The following is a 23,247-nucleotide window of genomic DNA, read 5'->3' as shown; positions in this document are numbered from 1 at the left end:
AATTATACAGTTATGTGTGTCTTTGATCCACTGTGTGATTCAGCTTCAGAATCTGTTTTGATCTTGAAATTAGTAATATGCTGAAGAAGGATATTGGTTGTCCGAAATATTCAATTTTACTATCATTTTGTGATGTTGAACATATTTAGACGTTTATATATATAATCCTTTAGACTTATATATATTTTTGTTTGTGCTGCATCGTCATGGCTCGACAATCCAATACCCATTAAGTTTGCTGGTTGGCAGATTCCTTTGGACTTTATATATGTAAAAATAGATATACGAAGTCCTTTATCCGTCTAATACCGGAATACTCAAAAGAAGTTGGAAAAGTCGTGACCATGTTTTATTAAATTCGTTTGTTAATCAACAAGTGTTGACATAGGCTGGTATTGCATGAGGGGCAAGTATGGACGCAGACTGGTATTGCCCAAGAAGCAAATTTGAACATACATGTACATACGTTTTGCCTTGAAAAAGTAACCAATGGAACCAAGATTCTAGCGGAAATCAAAGGAATGTAATCCAGGGACAAAGACCAGGCATGGAAAACAGACAAACACAACAATGAGCATAAAGTGATTAAAATAATGCAAAGTAACAAAAGTAAATGAGAAACTCGGACTCTATATAAAACTGGGAGCATGGCCCAGGTGCACCGGTAGGGTGAACGTGTTTACATCGTCCAGAAAACTCCTCCATTTACTGAAATCAATAATTATAATTGAATTATGCACATGTTTATAAATATATAGTAACATGTGTTACAAAATATCTACTGATATCAATAAATGTGTTGAACTAGATATGTCATTTTAGTAAGGATTTTTTTAAAGATTAAAAACAGAAAACGACTGTGTGGTATCTGTCAGTTACATGGATATCAATAAATGTGTTGAACTAGATATGTCATTTTAGTAAGGATTTTTTTAAAGATTAAAAACAGAAAACGACTGTGTGGTATCTGTCAGTTACATGGATGGCCCTAATTTTAAAATAGTAGGGGCCATACTCTAAAAAAATAAATAGGAGCAATCATTAATTAGTAGTTATAGTAAAATTATATCAAAATTTTATAACGATTGATCAACCATAACCATAAAGTCATCCCGCGAAAGTCAAATGAATATGGACGACGACGACACGGACGCCGCCGATGATGACGTCGCTGTCAGCGCTATTTTTCGGTGACACTATCATATTAAACACATCTATAGGCAGTCGGGATTTGGACATGCTCCATTTTCAGTTCCCTACAAAGCCTGTCAATTACTCTTCCTTAGGACCAAATTAGTACTGTATGATTTGCTAAGAATTAACATCTATAATGTCTTTGTTTTTACGTTAGTCATAGTTGAACAGTTCTCTAGCAAAGGAGAATAAAACTGCATAATGGAAAAATTTCCCATCTACAGTCATGTACTCCACGAAAAACATTCGAAATTCTTATAAAACAAAATATAATACCGGTATATAATGGACTTTAGGGCTAAATCCACCGATACTGACTCACAATTAACGCTTCAAAATCAGTATTTCAACTAAATCTTTTATAAAACAATTTTATCTAATTCCAAATAGTCACATACATTTGTAGCCTGAAGAATGTTTCCTTGGACAAAAACTGTATAAAACATATCAAGAGGCACTGCCAGTATCATTTGGTTTCAGAACCAACATAACGTGTATGTACATTCACTACTTCACAACACTGTTATTAACTTATCTAGCACTACTGAAGTAATAAATAGACCATCCATTTAGGCTTAAAAATGTTTCCGGTCACCCGACTGATCCTCCTTCAGACTCCCTACTCATAAGTTTTTATTTGAAATATTGAAGAAAAAAAACGTAAAAATTCTGCAGATTGTCTTTCAGAAGAAAAAAAAGACAATTGAAAACACATATGCCATGAATGTGCTCTTGGTCGTGAATAATCCCTTTTTGGAATTCGGCATTTGAGATATTTTTTTGTTTTTATCACCTCCATCAAAACAAAACAAAAAATAATACTCGTGTGCTGAATCCCAAAATGGATTAGGCTGTGGACAAAGTCTACTAAATGTTTAGTCTTTGCATATTTGGTTTTCATTGTATCTATATGGCTTGTTTCATTAAAAAATATCAATGAGATATTTCCAAATAATAAATCTAGGGAATAATCATGCCTAGTTTACACACTGTCGGTCTAGTTAGTTTCAGAGGAGAAGATTTTTGAAAATTTGTCCACGACGACGATGCAAAGTGATGGCATAAGCTTACTTGGCCTTTGGCAAGGTGAGCTAATTATGCAAGATGACGTCACAGTCATTACAAAATTTGGTCTATGAGATAATAAGCAAAATTTTTTATCCAATCAGAGTCTGCGTTACTTCTGAAATTAAACGATTGAAATATGCAGGGGCGGATTCAGGCGGGGCGTGGCGGGCGTGCCCCCCCCCTAAAATTTGCATATCATGGGTTGTCAGGGGTAGATTTAAGCGGTTTTAGGTTCTCGCTAATTTTACCACAAAAGATGTCTACATTGCACCCACTCCAGAAGAATATTTACAAAATTTAACCTCGCTGCACTCGGCGAATTTTTTAATGTGCACCCCGAATCTAAAATCCTGAATCCGTCCTGATATGGCCCTTCCAATCGTGTCATTACGGACAACTTAGAATTCGTATAATCTTTTCGCAGAGTCCTTGCTAAAGGTTCTAAATACAGAGAACCACACTCCATATTTTGGATTTATTAAGATTAAAATCTTATGGACGTTCGGGAGGATTGTTCCATAAAATGAAACAAGAAGAAATTGGTTCGCCGTCAGAGTGGTTTAGAGCTTTAAGAAGGATGAAACACTTGTAGATAAACACACAATGGATTCATTTTTGTTGAGCGAAATTTACCTGTGTGTGTACACAGTTTTTAGTAGAGTCCGGATTACTCATTTGCTTTTGTTTCTTCGTATTGTTGGTTTAGTTTTTTTCGTGTTCTTTGTTGTGTTTGTCTATTGTTATCGCCTAATCCTGTCTGATTCTCTTGATAATTATCACAATTATTTAATTATAAATTATTAAGGAGAATTCGACTGTTTCAAGCTTTATTTATAAAAAAGGCATCGATATATGTTGCAATACCTTATTACTATACAATCTTTCGTGTATATGTATTTGTATTTCATTTTGTGTACAAAAGAACGAGTTACTCTGCGTTATCCAAAAGTCGATGTTGGTTCATGTGCTGTAACTAGGAAGAAATCATAATTAATCAAGACAAGGTATCGTTGAGGTAATAGGAAGGCTATATTTTGCAGGATATGTGAGATTTATATGGCACGCCCCTCCCGTCTTGGATTAAAATGTAAAATAAAACACTCAAATTTTTATTACGCACTCCAAATTTTATTCCGCACTAAAATTTCAAAACATGCAACAGAAATTGTACCTGAATTAAATTCGTCTGCTAGAATCTTGGTTCCCTTGATTACTCTTTGTGCAGAGAAATGAAAGGACGCATTAAAAAAAAGAAATAAGGAAACCCAAAAATAGGAATCATAGTCTCAATATTGTGTGCAATATGATGAAGGAAACTAGCAATACAATTGTTTTTGATAATTTACAAGAGAAAGCTTGTATTTAGTTACGTAAATTTGAAGTCGATCCCTGTTCTTTCCTTTTATCGTATCCATATTTTTGTTTGCAGTTTAACGGTTATTAAGTGCGAAAAAAATCAATCAATCGATACATAAATTGATTCAGTACATTATTATGTACTTTGATTTTTCATTAGTATTTTTTTTGCCCACTATAAAACCCTTTATTACTAAGGAAGCAGACGTAACCTTAAATGAAAATGACAATATTATAAACAATCAAACTCAAGTTTGCAAACACATTTAACAATTTCTTCATAAATGTAGCAAAAGACATCGTAAACAAAGATCACATCGATGAAAATCATCCAAACATAAAGAAAATTCATGAAAATAAAAAAACATAACACCTGAATTACAATTTAAATATATTAAAAATACTTTGTTAGCAAGCAAATAGACAAAATAAACTTCAAGAAAGCTACAGGCAATGATGGTACATCTGTCAAATTATTATAATTAGCAAAACCAGTCATTACAAAACCTATCACAGAATTGATATATAAATCATAAGAAAAATCTGTATTTCTTATGAATCTGTATTTCCAAAATAATCTAAAACAGTCACTACACAAAAAGAACAGCACCCTTGAAAAAATTAACTATAGGCCTGAGAGTATATTGCCAGTCATATCAAAATTCTTTGAAATAGTCATTAATAACCAACTCGTGGAATATTTTAATTTACATTTCCACCCTTACTTATCTGCATTTTCGACCCGGATATGGATGTAACACAACGTTATTAAAAATTCTTGAAGACTGGAAGCAATTTCTATATGAAAACAAATACATCGCATCTATTTTAATGGATTTAAGTAAAGCTTTTGATTGTTTACCGCATGAACTTTTACTTCAGAAATTAAAAGCCTACGGATTGTCTGAAAATGCACTCAAACTCCTAAAAATATCTTTCTGACAGGCAGCAATCAGTAAAACATGGTACAGCACTGAGTGAATGGCAAAACATTTTACAAAGGAGTTGCACAGAGTTAAAATCTCGGCCCTGTACTTTTCAATTTCTACATCAATGACATCTTCCACTTCACGAAAAATAGCACTCTATACAATTATGCAGACGACAATACCCTATCCTATGTACATCACAACATAGATATGGTTATACAAAACCTAGAATCTGACAATTTAGCACTTATAGATTGGTTTTCTAGAAATCAAATGAAGGCAATACAGGAAAGTGTCAGGTTTTGGCTGTGAGGATAAATACAAGGGTTAAAAATATAATCTTTAATTTGGCTGGAAATGCAATCCATTGTGGAAATGAAGTAAAACTACTTGAGGTAACCATTGATTTTGAACTGAAATTCAACAGTCGCATCTCAAATATTCGCAAAACGACTTAATGTACTCAAAAGAATTGGAAAATTCCTAAACACATCGGGCAAACTTACCATATACCATTCCTACATATTATCAAAATTTAACTTTTGTCCACTTAGTTGGCACTTCTGTAGCAAAAACAATACAAACAAAATCGAAAGAAAAAAAAATACAAGAACGGGCACTCAGATTTATTTATTAAGACTATCAAAGCAACTATGAACAACTACTAGAAACATCTAAAATGCCAACATTAACAGTCAGAAGGATAAGATCTATGGCAATTGAGGTTTTAACACCATACACAAAAGAAGCCCATCATACTTACATGACTTAATGAATATTAAAAACATCAATTATTCTTTTAGGTACCAAAATTTAGCTGCAGTTCCATCAGTAAGAACAACCACATATGGCATAAAATCATCCAGGTACACTGCAGTCAAACTGTGGAACGATGTCAAACCATTTTAGATCCATGACTTCTTTCAATCAATTTAAAAGTTTGATTGTTTGGAATGGCAGCTCGTGCTAATGCCTTGCATGCACATAACCTCATGCTTTTTTTATAATTTATATTTGCTTGCTTATAGTGCTATCTGACCTGCTATCATCTGGAATAATTTTGGTTGTGCTTATTACTAGCTGTTTTATTTTTAGGCTTAGTTTATTTATAGTCAATTTACAGTTTGCATGTATGTAATTTAAGGACAAGGCACAGCGTGACATTCCCACATATGATATGTCTCTTGAATTATTGCCATTTTGTTTGCGTGCTTTGCTGCTTTGTATGTATGTTAATGCTGTATGTTTTGTGTGTCTTATATGTCTTATTGTTATTGTTATATATGTCGGTTTTAATAGCTCAGTAGAGCTTGTGTTGTAATGTTTTATATGTACCGACTTTAAATAAAGCTTTTGAACTTGAACACTTTGAAAGTATCATGTTATATTTTTGGTGAAGACATGTTTTACATTTTTAGATTCATGAAATGGAACTTTGAAATCTTTGGGGGAGATAAACTGAAACTTAATAGAGCTAAATATAAACAACTGTTCTATAAAAAACAAAGGTACAGCGATCCGTGCGTTTTGGTGTATTGCTTTAAATAACGCTTTTGTGGCATTGGTCGTTTATTTTTTTGCACAGATACAAGCGGCTTCTGAAATAATTTGTTGTTGTCTCTACACGAAAAATTGATTTTTAGCCCATAGGTATATTTGTCATGAATTTTACTCCTGCATTTGATTACACAGATGCATTTATAAATCTTAAAAGTAAAAAAAGATATCGATTGAATTAAGAGAAACGTATCTGCCACATATCAACTACGCAAACATTCCACAAATTTGCAAACCAATGAATTTTCACAGCCACAGGTTTCAAGCAACCTTTTTCAGTTTGGCTAAACCAACATCATTATGATTGGATGAACCACTGTTACTTGGGCTAGTAAAAGAACAACAAAAGTACATAAGTTTTGCTGCTAATAAATGATCAACATAACTACGGTTCTAGTTAAGAAGATCTCGCCTTCTATACTCGGTGTGACTTATAGCGGTTTGATCCTTTCTAGTGTGACCTTATTCCGGTGCAATAACAAATTGTTATTTTTATGTAAGCAAGAATCAGGGCCTTCATGACAACAGACAATTTTATTTGCACAAACACATTTACAGTAAATGGTTATGGCATGAACATAAACAGAACAATGTAATATACATTACATATAAACTAAATTTATGACCGTGGTGCGGCAGTGGTGTAAATCTGATCAAAACAGATTAATCTATAGTTTTAACGTTATATATTAATATAATTTCTGTTAAATTAAATTGACCTTCGATTCAAACATTCACTCATGAATTTGATAATTATATTTAGTATTTCTATAGAGCTACTGTTTAATATGTATGCTATGTCTCTTGGTGTGAGATGAGGTTTTGATGAAGAAATTAAATTATTATTATGGTTATCCAATTTATGCATGGATCATATTTCATCAAGGTCAGATCAAGAGTTATTTACTATCATACTCAAATCAGCTCAACATTTCATATATATGGATATAATGGTACATTACAGTATTTTTATAAGTTTGCCATTGTTATTTACTGTACTACCTAAACATTTTTGTGCATCATACCTGTTAACCTTCTGGATCCTCTTTGCAGGAGATTTTCTGCAATTCATTTCCAAATTGCAGGATATTTTCAACAAATATCTTGTATATATCATATGTGTATATACAAGACAGTATATATTTGTATCAATTAGTGTTTAACATTTTATGCAGTTTTAACCAGAAAATACAATTTCGAATCCCAAAAGCAAACCCTCTTATGAAATTTCTCAAAATAAAAAGAAAGTTACAAAACAATGTACTATCTGCCCACATTTTAAATTTCTCAAAATAAAATAAAAATTACTATCTGGAAACTTTTTGTACCAGTCCTGTGAAATGATCCACTTCCAGAAATGATAAGTCCAGGGCCTAATCTAGACATCAATGACAAGGACAAGTTTTAGTAAATTCTGTTTGAAAAATAACAGTATTGACCAAGGGTCCATTAATATTGACAGCCCATGCCGGTCATTTTATCAGACTTTAACTGACGTTTGTGCCGGTCTTTTGCATGCTCAGGTCAAAAATAAATTAAAAAAAAACTGTTTTATTTTATTAATTTATTATAAATATTGGAATTTGTGTTATTTCATCACATACATGTCTTTTACAAAATATCAGAACGAGTGAAAGAGTTCAGTTTTGACTGCATGATGATGTAACATATAAACAAAACATTGTATCAGACTTTTTCATCACATTGGCAAATAGCTGAAAACTTCTGAGTGATGATACAAAAATGTTGATTATTTATAAAAGAAAATCTTGAATACATTTTGTATATTGATTTAAATGGTGAACTTGTCAATCTTTTTCTTAATAAATTTATGAAAATTCTCCAAACCACTTCAATCAATTTGTATATGCAATGGGGCTGCACGTGTACAGATAATTCAATTATGCAATCAACTAATCAGTTAAATGTAAATCACAGTCACAGGTGGCTGCACATCGGCTAAAATTGACACACACCTATCAAATAATTTCCAGAAAACAATTAGGAGACAGGTAGACAGGATGTTTATTCACTAATAAAACCACACAGACTGTAATTTATAAGGATTGACAATTTTTTATGTCCGATATTGGAAAATGGTCATCGGTCATTTGCAAAATTTGTTGGTCAATGACCAGCATTTTTTACCATTTCCAGATCCTTGGTATTGAAATTTTTGTGTATCTAATCTACAGAATAACAAAAACTATGCAGTTTCAAAGACAAATGGGAGAAGTTCGCACAAACAAGGGTCCTCTAAGTTAGGCCCTGAAGTCATGCACTTGAACAAAATTACAGGACATAGTCTCAGCTCTAATTTTGTGATTCCATGGAAATTATGCTTTGACATAAAAGGAATAAAAGTTTGTACATTTTGTAGGATCATGCAGGGCCTTTAGTAGCAGAAGCAGCTAGTTTGTGACCTACATTTTCTGCATGCCTATTTACATTTGTACATCATTTACTCCTCTGTGTACAAAACAGAAATTTGGTTGATAGTATTTTAGTCACTCCCAAAATGGTAGTGAATGGACAAAATTTGAGCCTTGTGACCATGTGCGGAGTTTAGTCCATATTGGTAAATATTTGCAAGAATATTTCTTCTTTTATTGTGGGAGTGTTGGAAATGAGAGATCCCAAATATCATTGCTTATTTTACCGGAAGAGTAAGCATCCTTTTGGTAAAAAAAAAGATCAAAGAATCTAATTAAATTGCCAACCTTGACCTATGCGTAACTATCCATTTGAAAAATCATAAACTATGCAGGGTTTCTTTGTTTATCATGTAAAGCGTAGAGAGCATCTGAGCATTAATTATCTGTTCAAAGTGTTAAATGAATCAAGTGCATACAAGACCAATGCTATGTGTGTAAAAGACAACAAAAATGGCCCCGTAAAAAAATGAAAAATACAATTTTTGGAAGTCTTGCAAGAGGAAATTTCAAATGCGGGAGATTTGTGTCTTCTGCTTAGGACAAAACTTTTTTTGGGAGATTTGTATATTTTGTAGGAGTCTCCTGCAGAATACAGGAGAGTTTAACACCTATGGTATGCTTTCAAAATTAAATTCATATTTTAATACATGTATTGATTTTCTTCCAACTATAAAATAAACAGAACTTATTAATGCTCTCACTTAACTTAGATGATAATTAAATGCATTCATGACCAAGAATTACACTTTTGTACCAGAACTAGGTTAAACAAAAATAATGATCACAGATGACCCTTGTCATTCATTCATTCATTCATTCATTCCTTAAGGAGGTCAGCATTATTAACAATCATGATAATTTTCTTTGATATTTAATATCCAGGCTACACGTATAGAAACTAAACATGACCATCAGTTGATGTTTTTGATTTTTTATTGCCAGCTAAATATTTTGACCACCTGAGTTGAGTTAACCCAGTATACATAACATAATGTTCAAATCTGAATTAAAAATTAGTCAACAATTTTATTGTCTCACCAATTCTTGAGTGGCTTGCTCATTCATGTCTCAAAATGTCTTCTCTATAAAATGTGAATCGTTCAAATCTGATGACATTTAAATCAAGCATCACAATGTTTACATTGTCCACCATGATTTTGTTACCAAGATAATTTTCCTTTGTTCACTGATTTACTGCCTAAGGTTATAGTCCTACCAAATAATTGTTTATTTTCAAATATAGTGAGAAATGACATTTTTGTCAGCACAGAAATTGAAAAATACAATTATAAATATTTTGTCAACAGTCTGCATTTAGCAACAAAAGTCGCAGAATTACAATGGAATTTCTTGTAAGGAATTGAAAAATTCTTTTTTATTGGGCATATCAACCGTCCTGATGTTTGGTTTTTATAAAATGAGAAAGGCATAACAAATAAAAAGAAAGACAACTATGCCTTGATGATAGAACAACCGAGGAAAAAAGTGGGTGTGAACTAATGTAGAGTATAGTTGGCAAGTGCATTTATACAATCATATATATAATGTATCTATCACAAAAAAATTTTTACCATCTTCTGCACTAAATTTTCTTGCTCATATTTATTTATTTTACATCCAGCTGATTTGATAAGCATTACATAGGATTCAGTTGTTAGTGGTTGGAAATCACTAAACAGTTGTCAGTACAAATGCAGCAACGATGTAATAGTCACTTACCAAAAAACTACTAAGCATTACTAAGTATTGATTTTTACTTGAAAACTTTTCCCTACTCCACAATGGAGTAATGAGTTGGTGAAATTTCATTTTTAAATGTTGGCTAGAAATCATTCAAAGGATAATGCACAATGCTTCAGCCTGCCTTGTGGTATGAGTGTTTACTCATCATTCATTGAAGACCAGTGGGTGGCCTCGGGCAGACACTTTCATCCCAGTGGGGTTGTTGTCTCTTTGACATATACACCATACCTATTCTCATTATATATAACTAAGTTTTAAAGTTGTAAAATTCTTTGTCTTCTATAAAAACTGTTGACTCGTACCATTTCTGAGGTTTTTGATCCTTCAGGATATAATGTAATTCTTTTTATATCATTCAATATCTCTTTCAAAATCAGTAAATTGTTTCAGTCAATTATTCAGATTAATAATATTCTATCATTGCTGCAAATAAAATTAAAAATTTAGTCTTTAATTCAATTGATGATTTGAAGGACTTGTTTTTGGCCTTGATAGATGCTGAGTAATGAATTCACATTTAGGAAATCTTGCTTTTGGAGAATGTGTAAAGAAACTTGAAACGTGCAGGCCGTGAAATAAGCACTAGACTGCAGGCCCAAAATCAGTGAAATTTTTTTTCAAGTCAGTAAAATTATGCATAATTTAGCATTAATTGCCAAAATTAGTACTTAGGACTAGTAAATATTTTTGTTCATAGTAAGAAATGAATTTTGTGTTCAGTTAATTGCACTTATTAGTAAAATGCTTCATCTTTTCATTAACATTTTGTGATGAATAAACAGGAAGTGGAGAGCAGTAATTTCAACCAGTAAAACTGGGCCAAAAATTCAAATTGATACAAAGTGCCTATTTGAGATAATGTTATGTACATCTCGGAAACTATTTATTTAAGCTGGAATTATGTTTATTTGAGAGTATAATTACAGTGTAAGAATAAATACTCTGTTAAAATAGTTTAGGTATGTAATGGTGAAATGATTTTTGGACAGATTTAAAAATTTGTGAAAAAGGTGTAATGAAACAAAATTTGTAAATGTAGTGTAAAGTTGAATATTGTTTAATTACTGATTGATAGGTTAGCAGTAAATATTGAAATATCCATAAAATTTTATAGAAAAAAGCAATGAATAATGGAGGAAATCTATATAATAAATAGGATAATCAATTTAGTTGGTCATCATGAATAGCCAAAATATGATCACTTGTGCCAAGAACGCATAAAGATTTACTTCGTGTGCAGAACAAGTTCTGCGCACTCTTTAAATCTAGGCATTCTTTGGCACTTGTGATCATATTTTTGTTATTCACTCTTTCCAATTAATTATCCTATTACTATTTTTGTGAAAAGTTAATTTTTGTGCAATTTCTCCTTTAAGGCCATTAAGATGATATCACAGTATTGATAAATGTAGTAAAACACCTAGTTATTAACATTATTTTTAGTGTAAATATCTATGTGCTATATTTTAATGCTTTACTTGCACATGTTTTATGATTTAGTTTAGTTTTTTTTATATTATTGTTATTTATCATATATACTAGAGAGACTTACATGTAAATGTAATGCTGTCTGGCATTGACAAAATTGTTTGCATGTTAGTACATAAGTGTAACCTGACCCCATTAGATGATGCTTGTATATTTGTATTTAAAAAAAATAATTATTTTACAGAACAAAATGTCTAAAGAAATGTATGAGATTGAACTTTGGAACAACAATGAAGTGTTACAGAATTTATACCAATACCAGAAAGAGAATGTATTGTGTGATGTACTGATATTTACCAGAACTGGGTGTATATCTGCCCACAGGGTTATTTTAGCAGCCAGTAGTCCATATTTCCAGATGTATGAAGAGAAAACCAGTGGATCTAATTCTAACTACAGCTTCCCATTTGATTCATCTGATACTATTAACATTATTCTTAAGTGTTTGTATACAGGCAGACTGAAATTTCACCAAGACTACTGCAGTGAAATTTACCAACTTTGTGAGGCCTTGAAACTAACACAAGCCTTATGTTTGCTGAAAGAGAAATATGGAGACAAGTTTGAAAAGTATGAAAAGTCATGTCAAACAAACGATTCAGCAAGTAGCAGGGTGGTACAAGTATCACCGTTTGGTACAGAGCATATCTATCCTAGTAGTTCTTATGTTCACAACTTTCCTGATATGAATAAGAGAGAATGGACACAAAGTAAGGCCCAGAACTTAAGCATAAAGAAAGAAGTAGTAGACCATGACTCAGATAATAATGATAAGTCTGTCAGGGAATTGGGCAAATCTGAATCTGAGGATACTCTTCCTAAGAAGTCTAGTGGTGAGAGAGCCAAGCCAGATATGTATCTCTATGGTGCCACTTCCACCAATGATGATGGGGATATTTCGGATTCGGATAATGACGTAAAAGAACCAGAGAAAAAAAGGCAATGTTTGGATTTAAGTGAAAAAAAAAGACAAAAGAAAAAAGAGGAAAGTGAGATTCATGAAAATATTTCAGAAGAATCATCTAATGACAATGATGACAATGATTATAATCCAAATGATGATGACGATTCTGATGAGGAGTGGGTACTTGAAGAAAAAAAGCTGCCTCCAAAAAAGAAGGTACCATCCAAAAAAGGTTCTATTCGAAAATGTACAAAAAGTAAAAAGATCAAACAAAAACCAGTAAAAAGGAAAGTCACAGTCAAGTTCAAAACAAAGAAAAAGATAACAAATACTAAGAGTAAACCTACTCGTCAGAGGAAAAGTATTGTAAGTCCTGAAAAGAAAGGTTTAACTTGTGTTACCTGTGAAGAGGAATTCCCTGATGAAGAAACTTGTTTGAAACATCGTAAGATGGTGCATGGCTATGGAGAAACTGTTTATTGTGACATTTGTAATAAGTATTTACTGGGGAAGCTGAGGTTGATTGAACACAAGTTTAGACTTCATGGTGTTTTATACGACACAGAAAAGTATCCTCGTCACAAATGTGAAGAACCTGTAAGTATATATACATTTTATACATTTTGTACATGTACATTGTTTAAGATTGCCAAGTTTTAGGTCACATATAAAAAGATAAGAATTTGTCATCAACAAAAAAAAAATAATTCAAAGAGATGACAGGCTAACATTTTGGAATTTGAAAAAGTTTTGTTAATACTTTCATTGTACATGTACCTAGAGTGTTGGGTTGTCAATAGTGTAGAGTGCAAAGTACTATTTATAGACAGAAAGATGTTTAATAACAGGCAGGTGCTTGTAAAGGATGATTCATGTATTTCTTAATACCAAATATTTTTATTGCAAATCTTTCTCTAGGCCCCATAGAAACTATATTAGGAAATATAAACGCTAATAAAAGTAGTCCACTGGAGATATTAAAACGAAAAAATGTTCTACTACAGGAAAAGTGCGGGAAAATTTCCTGCCAGAATTTTGACACTATAACTAGTCAAAAAATATTTCAAGATACAACATAGGAAAACCCAAATAAATCCTTCAGTAGGCCTCATAGGAAAACCCAAATAAATCCTTCAGTAGGCCTCATAGGAAAACCCAAATAAATCCTTCAGTAGCCCTCATAAAAACTGTATTAAAAAATAACAGTGCAAATGAAAGTTGCCCACTTGAGATATTAACACTTAAAATTTGGTTATGTTCTACTTCAGAAAAAGTCCAGGAAAATTTTTACACCATAACCAGTCCAAAAATATTTCACGATAAGTAGCAGATTCAAGGACATGAACATAGGAAGAGTTGTTTTTAGGACCTAACAAATGTATTTATACAGTTTCATTTATTATCTTACGATATGATGAATCAACCCCTGCCTGGTTTTTAGGCAGAACCATACTTTAAAAATACACATATAGTACATTAGATGTATGTTTTAGTGATTAATGCAGTGACGAGTCAGAAACAACCTTACATATATCAGAAGGAATTAATTTTTGGGAGGAAGAATAAGTTGTGATTTTTCTTGTGTTTGAGATAGTTTCATCATATTGATAGTACATGTACATGAATGTGTTTTGTTGATATTGAAATTGACTGGTCATTCTTTTATTTACCAGGGGTGCAACTACACCAACATTATTCCAGCTAGAGTTAGAGAACATTTCAGGAATTGTCATGTTAGATCTGAAGCTTGCCCTGTATGTGGCAAAAAATTTCCTAAAGGAGCTCAGATTAGGAAACATGTGGCTCGTCATACTGCTGTCAGTACATTACCATGTGAAGTTTGTGGTAAACTCTTCAGGAATAAGGTGACATTAGCAGTAAGTAATTAATATTTATTCTTCTTTGATCCTCAGTATGTTGATAATGGATTCTTTGATCCCCAGTATGTTGATAAAGGATTCTTTGATCCTCAGTATGTTGATAATGTATTGATTTTTGAGAAGTAAGGAAACCTATTTTTTATAAGAACATGTACATGTAGGTACATGCATGACTATGCTGTCTGAAGTTCTTATTTTATATAATCATCCACATATATATGTACCATTTTAAAATACACCAAGGCACAAAAACAACAGGAACAAAAATTGTCTTGCAATTGAAATGTTTACTGCAAACCAGTTTATTTTTGTGTATACTTCTGCTGTTACTTATTTTGTGTATAGGAATTAATCCCATTTCAGGGCTAATACTCCCTGTAATATGTATTCTTTATTAAGAGGCTTATTCGTAGCGATTTATTAATTTGTGGGGTTTATTCACAAAATTAGTAAAATAAATGACTCGTGAAAAATGTTGGTTTTTGGTATTTTAAGAGGAAAGCGCAGTTTTTGTAATTTCTATGCTTTTAAATTATATACCGAATGAAATCATTGTGTTCAGTTGTCAGATTTCCAGAATGATTTCACTGGCTGAGTTAATAAATTAGAAAGAAAACTATGTCTTTTACCAGTTGATACAAAGTTAATTTTTTTTTCAAAATTGCTATGTTCAAAATTCACAAGTTTTAATTATTTTCTGACCCAAATTAAAGATATAGCTATGTCCAAAATTATCAAGTTTTAACTATTTTTCAGACCCACATCAAAGATGTGCATGAGAAGAGTACATTTGATAAGAAGTTCTTGTGTCATTTATGTCCTGTGGCATGTAGATTTAGACATGAGGTGCATGAACATATTTTAAAAGACCATGGAGAGATCCCAGAAGGGAAAGAAAAATTTGTGTAAGTCTATTTCTGAAGTGAATTGAAAATTTACAAGACAAGGAAGACAAATGTGGATCTCTGGTTGAAAAAGAAACCAACTAAAGTTTTATCTCAAATAGATCCACTGTGTGTAACCTATACATGTTTTATATATAAAAAAGTTTGAATTAATTAAATTATATTGATACTAACCACAAGTTACATTTAATATATCGTACATACTATGATCTCATTATAACAATATTTATAAGGTTTTATCATAAATCTGTATCTACCCATTGAAATATCTGATCATCCAAAAGATATTAGATATTTGATCATAATGTAATTTTTGTTAACATAATCTATAGAGTATTTTGTTTAAAAATTGTAATAGTTAATACAAAATGACAACAGCTATAATAGAACATGAGATGAATCACCTGTGGATTTAAAACTAAAATCAACCATTCAATAAAGACTTATTATGTTATACATTGTATTCTGTATTTCAGAAAGGAGTGTCCTCATTGTGATTACAGAACTCTGAAGTCCGTCATGTTAAAGATGCATCTTGAAGTTCATCAGAAAGAACGTATGTGATTAGTTTTATTATTCAAGTTCTACAACATTGACATTACACCCAGCACTGGAAGCACATGACCTTTTGAAATATTTTGCTTTGTGATAAACACCATTCTGAAATAAGACGTGCCAATTTTCAATTGCCTATATCTTCATTGTTTGTGCATTTTGTTTAAGTACACAAAACAAACTGCTTTCTGATGATTTGATTAAAAATTTTTAAAGAAAGTAAAACAATTGAATTAAAGTTGAAATTAATTCCTGCATGATGTTTGCTCTCATTCAATGGCAAGCCTAAATGTCTGTTATCTTTATTAACTTAACATGTATTTGTCTAAATTTTCTTCCATACATCAAGCAAGTATACATGTATTGCTTCGGTAGGTTAAGCATCATGTGTGCAAAAGAAGACTGTTATTGATCACTACAAAGGGGAAACAATCAAACTGAAGGGTCTTAATCTCCAAAAATAATTTGAGATATTGTATTGGATGATTATTCTTGGATCCCTGTCAGGGGAGATAATTTAACTCAATGATACCATGTGTTTTAAGCCCAACTTTTTTGAAAGCTTGATTACAGTATTTCTAGATTTCTGCTTTTAGTAGAAATAATTACTCTGCCTTTGTTAAAATGTAGCTTTAAAATTGAGTCTTATTTTGTCATTTATTATCAGTCCTGCCCAAACCAACTCTGTAATAAAAATTTTAAATGAGTGTGTAATTCTAAGCACAATGAAACATCTTGTGTGTATTTATTTCATAATAATTGTTACCTTTTGCTCTGAACAGTTGACCCAGAATCACTGCCTAAGACACCTTGTCATGTGTGTGGTAAACTGATAAGGACCAGAGATTTCAATCATCATGTCAAGAATGTTCATGGTAGGTTTAGTTTCCAAAAAACACACAAATCAGTTCTGATAGTGTAACAAATAAAAGGATCATATAGAGCTGTTTTCTCTCTTTCCTGTCTATAAAATTCCCATAAGTGTAATCAAAGACAGGTTAATTAATTGACTTCTGGACTCAAATCCATCTCCTAATATTGTATATTAAGGCCATAAAAAATATATGTCTGTTTACAGTTACCTGACCAAACCTATTTTTCCCTGGCTCTGAGCCAATTTATCAGCAACTGAAAGTAAAAAAGAAAAATTAGAAGTTTTTGTTTAAAAATGAAAGTACAATTCAGCTATTAAGTCACTCAGATGTTTGAGTTAACAGGGCATTTTCATGTTGGTCAAAGCATATTGGCCACTCAGTCATCGACAAAAATTTGACACTGAAATTTAGGAAGTGTTGTCATATAGACAGCAAGGTTTTTTTGTTTTTTTTTTAAAGCAGGTCCCTAATAGACTTATAATAAAAATGGATGTATAGGAACAGTTCCATGGGGAAGTTGACTGCAAAATTTACTCTGACTAATGATTTAGTAGAAGTAAAACCTGTGCCAATAAAATATAAACGAAAATGCTGACCTACCAACTCTATTTTTGTAACCATAAACAGACATAGTAATTTTTATGGCCTTATTAGAAGTACAGTAAAATATACAAAGTATTGCGTATAATTAACCTAAAGACAAGTGTGTAGTGACACCTCGTGCATACATTTATTTGGTAAAGAAACTATAAATTGTTAAAAAAGACAGGTATATGTGTACATGGAACTGAATTTCCACAAATTTTGTCGTAGTTCAGATTTGAAAGATGAATTTTGTACCTCTAATGTACTAGTGCTCTCAGAACTCATTTTTGTACAACTGCAAAAAAATTGTGGTAAAACATGTTTCAATTTACAAAAGGAAGGTATGTATTGATTTTTGTAGTTTTCCAACTGTTTTGGAATCAGGGGCCAAAAAAGGACCAAAAACAAACATTTCATATGTAACTCCACTAAAAGCATATGGATGTATATACTATTGTTCTACAAAATTCCATACCTAAAAGATCAGACTAGGGTGGATTTTGGGGATTAAGACTTGAACCGCTGAGGTATTAGGGGTCAAAAAAGAGGCCAGAAACAAGAATTTTCCTGTGTCCAGACAGTAAGTTGTTTTATAAGTAATTGGATCTTTTTCAAATGGTCAACAAAGTGTCATACCACCAAAGGAATGCTTGAGCCAGAATTAGGGGCCCGAAACAATTGTTTTTTTTCTGATTTCTGGAATACCACTTGAGTAAAAGGGAATCGATCTCTTGAAATTCTACCATAAAGTGCCATACTCCAAAGGTGAGTTTGGTTTGATTTTGGAAGTAGTGAATGGAACCATTTTGGAATTGTGAGCCAAAAAGGGTCTAATTCTTATCCAGATGTCTAATCACAATAAAAAAAATCAAAGCTGTATCAACTCCATATACTTGCCCCAACTGTGCAGGGTTCAACCTCTGTGAATGTATCAAGCTGCACCCTGCTCAGCATTTATTTTTAAGATATAAGATCCAGGTTACAAATACTAGTTATTTACAATCTTACATATTGGTGTGTTTTTTTTTAGGTGAAAGAAAACATTGTCCTCATGAAGGATGTGACTTTTCCACACCAAATGCCAGGAATCTTCGTTGTCACGTATATAACATGCATACCAATAAGGTTTGTCAGTCTTATATCTTGTAGTGTTTAACTAGTTATATGTCCATTTGGATAGGATCTTAATAATGACTTGGTAAATGATAAATCATTATGTGCTGAACACAATAGTAAGGGTGTAACTTTCATTATAAATATACTCTGCAGCATAACATACCAGAACAATACGTGCTCATATTGTTATATATACTAACAAAAATTCTCAGTTCAGCATTCAGTAGTTAAGGCATTTTTTTTTTTTTTTTTTTTTTTATAATTTTAGCATTCAAAACCATTTAGCTGCCATCTTTGTGATCATAGATGTAAATTAAGAGGAAATTTGACTAAACATTTGTCCAAGGTCCATGGGATAGTTGAATTGTCCTTGCCTAAGAAAAGACAAATGGCACTTGCAACTGGTGTAAACTACCCATCAACTGTGGCGGGCAATAGACTGCAGGATAATAGTAACACTGGACACATAGATCATGCTGAACTGATGCCCAGAAAGCGTCCCCTAGCAACGGATATTACCAGTACAAACTACCCGTCAACAAGTTCTGGACCACGGCAGCAGGAGCAACGACCACCAGATCATCATGAGCAGATGGACAACAGCCATTCTATAGCCAGAAAACGACAACTAGCGTTAGAGAGTGGTATGAATTATATACCACCAATGCCTGCACATAGTCATGGTCATAGGATGGATGATAATGCTACTCAGCTACAAAATCTAGATTTATTGGCTAGGAAAAGACAAGAAAGTAGTGGTCTGCTGGATCTTGATTTACTGGCTAAAAGGAGACAGTTAGTGTATGAAGCTGGTGTAAGTTATCCGTCATCTGTTATTGGCAGTAGAATACATGATAATTTTGGTATGCCACCTAACCCTGACTGGTGTGGCTGAAGACAACTTCTTTTGGTATGCCACCTAACCCTGACTGGAGTGGCTGAAGACAACTTCTTTTGGTATCATTTAACATTTAGATGTTACTATAAATTTTACATTTTCAAATGTGTTATTATTTTCAAATCATGAAAGTTGATGTCTAATGTTATGAATATATATATATATTTTTTGCAGTTAAATGCATTTATCATAAATTTGTTCCCTTATTATGATATCATAAAAGCTTCTTAAGTACTGTGTTTACTGTATACTGTTTCCTGTTACCTCTCATACAAACTCAATAAGTATTGAGGATAAACATGCCCATTTCATATTTCCACTTTCTTGAAGCAAGTGTTCTCCCTAGACACAAAAGTAAAGGCTTGGCATACCAAATATTTGTAGTTGCATGATAAGGAAGAGTTATCTTATTACAATATTTTACATGTTCTGTCAATATCTGAAAAAAAAATATTAACAGTTTACCCCTTACAATAAGTTATTAAGACAACAAAACTCCTTCCTTCCCTTGTACAAATACTGTACTGTTGCTTCAAACTTATTAGATAATTTCATAAATCAATAGAGAGGAAAAGTGCTGTTGGTTTGATAGACAGATAATGTACATTAGTTATTTCTTCTAGAATTCTACACAGCCTTGACTTGAATCACACTGACCATTCTGTCCACATGTTCTAGAATTCTACACAGCCTTGACTTGAATCACACTGACCATTCTGTCCACATGTTCTAGAATTCTACACAGCTTTGACTTGAATCACACTGACCATTCTGTCCACATGTTCTAGAATTCTACACAGCCCTGACTTGAATCACACTGACCATTCTGTCCACATGTTCTAGAATTCTACACAGCCTTAATTTGAATAACTCTTACCATTCTGTCCACATGTACTGGCCAAATATTTGTCTGGTCTGTGAAAATATTGGTTGGCCTGACATTGAAAGCCAATCAATTTTATATGGTAGAAAATAATGATGGATAAACATTAGTGATATATTTAAGATATTTATATATATATTGTGCTTTGCTTCAGCTTTTGTATGTGTACTAAATCATAGTCACTTTTTTTACAATTAGTTAGCTTTTTTTTTTGGTTGTTTGTTTATAATGAAAATATAAAATTGTACATTTATTCATTTACATGTGTATCATAATCACTTATGGTTTGATATAATGACTTTTTTACTGCAACTATTCTCTTTGAGAGGTTAGAATGTATTGACAGTGTATTTACAAGTGATGTTGTCATTGACTGAAATTAATGCTTTGTTGTAACATCACAAACATTACATTGTCTTGAACGTTGTCATCCACGTTGAATCAATTATACTGTTTTCTGTCTTAAAACATAAATTTATACAAATATTTGTTGCTGTATAATACCAATAACAGTGCTCTGATTTGACTAAAACTATAATATATACATTGTTAATTGGTTGATCAAGAAGATACATGCTTTTCAGGGGTTATTGCTCCAATCAGTTAGGGTTAAGAGACAATATCAATTCAGACCTGTATCAAAGTTTGAATAGTGTGTTCAATGTGTGATCTCTACATAGTTTTGAAGCTGTATCCTATGAAGCATTTTATTGTTTCTATATTTTTGTACATGTAATGATAATTTTTAGTACTTCTTGCATGTATTTTATAATTAACTCACAGGTTTCTAATATTTACTTTAGATTGCTATTTTCATATTTAAAGTAATCCAGTTAAAATTCTACAAATATTTATTTTATCCTATCCTGAAACTTATTGATGATTTTGTATTCATCTTTGTTTTGTTTTTGTTTTTTTGGTATTTTATCTTTGGATAAATTTTCTTGAATATCATGTTTTAGTGCTAAATATCACATCATGATGATTTAGGTTATTATTTACTGAAATGTCTATGATATCATTAAACTGTTGTTGAATGTTGTGTATTAGAGATATGGTTGTTGCTTTAGTAGACATTATTAATGTCATGTAAATTTCATTTAAAATTGTGTATAAAAATATACTTTAAAAGTAAGCTAAATAAAGCTTTTTAAATATATTTCTATATTTTATTGTTATAAATCTGGGATATTGAAGAACAGATTCTGATTGATTGATTGGTTGCTTGATGGATTAACTAAGTTAAAAGGAAGAGGAGTCTGTGATAAACATACATTGGTTGTAGAGAATATAAATACCAATAGGGTATGTAAGTCTCGTTCTAGCTTCATTTTCTTTACCAGAATTTATGACGTAGAACATATTGAAAACCGAAGACCCATCTGCATTTTATTGTTTACTTCCCGATACTCGAAACACTTTATAACAATGCAAATCTTCTATTTTATGTTTTTTTCTTAATACCTTTATCATGTAGAAATAGATATTTGTCATTTTTATCGATATTTTTTAGACAAAAAGATGTTTTGTCCTCAACACTGAACTCAACACTCTCTAAATGACAAGTCTCCATGCTTTTGAATGGTAGACTAGGACCCATTCTGGTGAAATCATGAGGTCACATGTCAAAACTTGCATACACTATACTATATTTAAGTGTAGACAATGTTCAGTGATTTCTTCAAGAAAGACCATTTGAACAAAAAGAGCATATTGTATTGAAACCATTTACTATGTTTATATTGTATCAATCGGTAGTATGTATACAGTTACTTTGTCTTGTGAATTTTGATCAAACTACAGGATAAAAAACAACATAACAACTTCAATATTTATTTCAAAACACCAGTCAACAGGGAGCAAGGTGGAGGTAGTTAAAGTCCATGATAGCTCCACACATAAGTGAAGAGAAAAAAAGTGATCAAGTCAATTCAGTATTGAACTGAAATTTGTTAACAGGTCCTTTAAGCAGCAACCATTAAATTTCTGAAGGATGGGGGGGTATGCTTTTTTGGAAAAAAAGTTTGTTTCTGGAAAATGTTGATAAAATAATTTGACGGATCACTGGAGAGAGAGAGAGAGAGAGAGAGAAAGAGCTTGTTTTAACCCTTACTATGCCAAGTAGCCTACATGGGCTTTTTTGACTCCCATATTTTGCCAAGAGCCTATATATATAAGCTTAGCAACTGTTGTCTACACATTCAACAGGTCAATTGTTATGCAATAATGTAACTAACATCACAAGTCTGAACGTGATGATATTCGGGGTGCTTTACGTGGTAAATAGACAAATTAATTTCTTGCAAGTTTTCATCTTTTGTCTACCTGTTGTTTTCTATTGGTCACTGAATGTTCACATTTCATTTACTATTCTCTTTTTTTTTATCTTCAGTGCAATCTATCTAAATCATCCTGCTTGACATGTATTTTGTATGGAAAAAAAAGAAATACTCATAAAAAAAAACTCATAACAATGAAAGCAACAAATAAAAAAATGATAAACTTTTTATTATCTAAACATAAAACATCAATGATGCATTATATACATGTATATATTTTGATAAAACCTGTCCCCTTTTGGATTGATCTATGGAGAGGCTAAATTTGGGAAATAAGATTTAACCAGAAGCCCCAAATTGAAAACACTTTTCTGAAACGACTAACTATATCATATCTATGTTAACGTTTTTATGTACGTACATGTATATATGTATGTCAATACATACATGTACTGAGTAACTTAACAGTAAAAATAATATTCCTAAAACATTTAAGAGATTAATTCCATATGCAATGGCTTTTTTGTTAATTTCTGTGTTCGATAGCCCTGCCGTTGTGCCCTTTCTTGTGACGTTAGGATATTATTGACGTCATAA

At 31.9% G+C, this 23,247-nt stretch overlaps 1 protein-coding gene across 1 annotated transcript; it reads left to right on the top strand.

Moving 5' to 3' along the window:
• Window positions 1–6,115: 6,115 nt before the first annotated feature.
• On the top strand, window positions 6,116–21,530 carry LOC148615545 (uncharacterized). Its single transcript, XM_088581886.1, has 8 exons — window positions 6,116–6,197; window positions 11,955–13,271; window positions 14,348–14,551; window positions 15,311–15,459; window positions 15,936–16,015; window positions 16,797–16,889; window positions 18,505–18,599; window positions 18,859–21,530. Exons 2-8 carry the CDS (start codon window positions 11,961–11,963, stop codon window positions 19,483–19,485), a joined length of 2,559 nt encoding a protein of 852 aa, XP_088438012.1. The 5' UTR covers window positions 6,116–6,197; window positions 11,955–11,960; the 3' UTR covers window positions 19,486–21,530.
• Window positions 21,531–23,247: the final 1,717 nt, after the last annotated feature.

The sequence above is a fragment of the Perna viridis genome, chromosome 5, assembly GCF_037379345.1.
Source record: "Perna viridis isolate PV_CMFRI_1.1 ecotype Kerala chromosome 5, ASM3737934v1, whole genome shotgun sequence".
Taxonomy (NCBI): domain Eukaryota; kingdom Metazoa; phylum Mollusca; class Bivalvia; order Mytilida; family Mytilidae; genus Perna; species Perna viridis.
The sequence above is the reverse complement of the archived record's forward strand: the minus strand, read 5'-3'. Positions and strand labels throughout refer to the sequence as shown.